This window comes from Lygodium microphyllum, chromosome 2 (genome assembly GCF_053477565.2).
Source record: "Lygodium microphyllum isolate KBCC chromosome 2, Lygodium_microphyllum_v1.1.10, whole genome shotgun sequence".
Taxonomy (NCBI): domain Eukaryota; kingdom Viridiplantae; phylum Streptophyta; class Polypodiopsida; order Schizaeales; family Lygodiaceae; genus Lygodium; species Lygodium microphyllum.
Genome location: NC_141136.1, coordinates 39294824 through 39298597, shown reverse-complemented (window position 1 = coordinate 39298597; position 3774 = coordinate 39294824). Strand labels below are relative to the sequence as shown.

At 44.3% G+C, this 3774-nt stretch overlaps 1 protein-coding gene across 1 annotated transcript; it reads left to right on the top strand.

Moving 5' to 3' along the window:
* The first annotated feature begins 603 nt into the window (after nt 1-603).
* LOC148039639 (putative xyloglucan 6-xylosyltransferase 5) lies at nt 604-2999 on the top strand. The gene has a single exon (XM_087692238.1). It carries the CDS (start codon nt 1270-1272, stop codon nt 2638-2640), a length of 1371 nt encoding a protein of 456 aa, XP_087548364.1. The 5' UTR covers nt 604-1269; the 3' UTR covers nt 2641-2999.
* The last annotated feature ends 775 nt before the right edge of the window (nt 3000-3774 follow it).

The following is a 3774-nucleotide window of genomic DNA, read 5'->3' as shown; positions in this document are numbered from 1 at the left end:
TAGTCATAAAACCGACATTTCATATAGCTTTTGAATAGGAAAATCAACTACGCTTGGGAACTCGCCCTTATTTTGATACAATGGTTTCGCGTCTAAAGATATGTTGAAGCCTACCCTTATTTTGACATGTTATTGAAAAAGTTTTGTTTTATTTTTTCGCCCCCTTTGAATACATATTTCAAACATCCTTAAAAAAAAAAAGAAAGAGTTTTTGATGTGCATTAGTGTGTGAAACCAAATGCTAGTGCTAGCCAGAAGGCAAGCTCTGGGCACCAACTCTCAGCATCCAAGAAGAAAACTGAGAAAAGAAAGGAAATAAAATATTTGTTAATTAAAATGTTGATATAATTTTGTTTAGAAAAGAGGAATAATAATTAAAGCAAAATCCTAATCGGTGTATGATATAACATGTGCAAGGTTGTACCTTCGCCTCATGGGGACGGTAAAGCGCGCCATGTGCGAGAACAGGACCCTGGCTAGTTTCGAAAATCGATTATTCGTGCAGATTTTCGGAATTTCTGTTGCTGTTCCATCAAATTATTAGTTTTTCGCTTCTCGAAGGAGAGGCGGAAAAAAAGAGAGTGGCATGTTTTCTTAGGACCTTGAATTTCGAGGCTACAGATTTCGTGTCACCGCAAAGAACTCTGAGACTCGAGAGGCGTTCGGCCATCTTCTCTCTCTCTCTCTCTCTCTCTCTCTCTCTCTCTCTCGTGTCGCGTGTGTCGCTGCGTGTGTGTATGTGTAACTTGTAAGGCATCAATCAAGGCCTGCCTACATACAACTCTAAAAAACAAATGACAAAACATTGTGTCAGGAGGACGTTAAAACCTAAACACAGGGATTGCAGAGAGAGAGCGAGAGAGAGAGAGAGAGAGAGAGAGAGCCCATTGGCTCGGCCCTCCCTCCCCCCCCACCCCCACCCCCACCCCCACCCCACAGTTCCCATCCTGTTTCCCTTCCCAGACAGCCATCGCCAGGGCATCGCAGCTTGAGCAGAGAGCCCACATCTTACCATTGAAGCATCTGCTACAATTCACCTTCAAGGCAAATGGGTGGTGGCTTGCCCCTTCCCTCGACATTTGGGTAAGCCCCTGTCACCTCCCCCTGTATGTGGGCTCTGTCGCGCCAGCTGGGTTTAGCCCTTCCCTCAACATTTTGGTTAAGCCCTTGTTTCCTCTCCCTGCATTTGGGCTCTGTTGCCCCAGCTGGGTTTTGCCCCCCCGCCCACTTTGCCTTCCCTCCCCCCCTTTCCATCCCTAGCTTGCGGCCATGAGGGACTCCCACAGAAAAGGGCCTCCCACCATGCGCCCCCTTGGCCATGCCTGGAACCCCACCCGCATGATCAAAGGTAAACAGTTCAGTAAGACCATGAGCAACATCAAGATCACCTTGCTCTGTGGCTTTGTCACCATCCTGGTGCTCAGAGGCACCATTGGTCTTAGCGGTTTCGGCACGCTGTCGCAGAATGGTGATGAAATGCAGCAGGATCTCACTGAGGAAGAGCGAAATAGGCAATTGTCAGAGGTAAACAACAGCCCTAATGAACCTGAAGAGGAAGAAGAACTTGATATGGAGATCGATCCAAATGCAACATATAGCTTGGGACCGAAGATTTCAGATTGGAATGAGCAGCGGCAGGCATGGCTGCAGGAAAATCCTGAGTTCAGGACCTTGGCTAATGGCAAGCCTAGGATCTTACTTGTAACAGGGTCCCCTCCCAAGCCCTGTGATAACCCTGCGGGTGACCATTACCTTCTGAAAGCTATCAAGAACAAGATCGACTATTGCCGGCTTCATAACATTGAGATATTCTACAACCTGGCTCATCTACATGCAGAAATGGCTGGTTATTGGTCCAAATTGCCTCTTATTCGCAGTTTGATGCTTGCTCATCCAGAATTTGAATGGATATGGTGGATGGACAGTGACACCATGTTCACAGACATGGTGTTTGAGCTGCCTTTAGAAAAGTACAGGGATTATAATTTTATACTTCATGGGTGGGAGGTTGAGATCTACACAAAGAGAAACTGGGTTGGTCTTAATACAGGTAGCTTCTTGCTAAGGAATTGCCAGTGGTCACTTGATATGTTAGATGCATGGGCCCCTATGGGTCCAAAAGGGAAAGTGAGGGAAGAAGCAGGAAAGCTGCTCACAGAGACACTTGAAGGCAGGCCTGCATTTGAGGCTGATGACCAGTCTGCTCTCATATACCTTCTCATCACACAAAAAGACTTGTGGGGAGACAAGGTTTACTTAGAGAATTCTTACTACTTGCATGGATTCTGGGTCAGTTTGGTTGAGAGGTTTGAAGAGATGATAGAGAAGCATCATCCAGGGTATGGAGATGAGCGATGGCCTTTTGTGACCCATTTTGTGGGTTGCAAACCATGTGGCAGCTATGGTGATTACTCAGTGGAAAGATGCTTGAAACAGATGGAGAGGTCTTTCAACTTTGGTGATAACCAGATACTGCAGATGTATGGATTTCAGCATCGGTCTTTGGGTACATTTAAGGTTAAGAGAACCAGGAATGACACAGATCATCCAGTGGATGTGCAGGATGAGCTAGGACTCCTTCACCCATCTTTCAATCCTCCCTCGAATGCCTTGCATTCAGCAAGTCCCACAACGTTTTGAACCAGTCCCACAATGTTTTGAAAGGCCTTGTGAATGAGGAGAAAGAGAGGAAACAGAAGCACCAGCGACATTCACTGAATTGAGCATGAATTCTGAAGGCATTGTTTAAGATGGATTGGCAACCTCTATACTTGTCAGTTCAGCCTTATATGCTAGTTAATGGCTTGTCCGGAACATGACAAGCTCCTGCTCTGCTGTTCCCAGTTCCCTTTACACTTTGGAGCAATTGGTTGCCCTCTGCCTTGGATATTTGAAAGTCAACAAAGTATGAGGTTTTCTTTTAACAGGTTCCATCCTTGTAATATCTCACTCTTTATGTGTCATCATTTCAAAGAATGAAAATGAGGTTGTTTGTTCCCCATCAGCTCAGTGATTGTTGCTTTTCTATCGTGTTTCTTTGTCTGTTTTTCTTATATAAAGTTAATTTATATCACTTATCTTGAGAACTGTCAGGTTTTGCGATGGAAAAGATAAAAAGCTTTTAGTTCAGGGTGGAATCCAATGCTTTGATACAAGGGGACCGATTATTCGATTCAGGTGTCCAAGACCATCAGTAAGATAGTGTGTATATTAGATGCAAAATGAAGTGTTAAGAGTAAAAACATGACAATATACAAAAGTGAGATCATGCTACATCGAAAGTTTCTGCATGTCCTCTTTGCTAAGCTTGCCTAACATACTACATATCACTTTCTCCCAATTAACTGCTTCCCTCGAGTCACAGTATCAGTTTGACTCTAGTTTCCCAGCTGGTGCATAAGGCAAGCACTTTGATTCTTAGGAGGGCCTGTCCTCTTAGCCTCCTTTAAACTCTAGAGGTTCCAAAGACACAAAGCAACTTGAGATTGCCATTCCAATCTTGAATCCCCAATTTTGTTAGTGTCTCTTTCCATAAGCTTTTTTGCCAGACATCCATGTTTCTTTGCTACCACAAGGGCAGCTTCCATCAGAAAGACCTCTTCTTTCCAACTTCTTTGTTGAAAACAAGGCTCTCGCCCCCCCATAATTACACTCCATACAAAGTGTCTTTCCTTTAGGGCCAAATTCAGAGACCGATTCCTCCTCATAATTTCAGAAAACTGGAAAATCAGAAACTAATTAATAAAGAAGAAATCTGATTTGATGGGGACTATA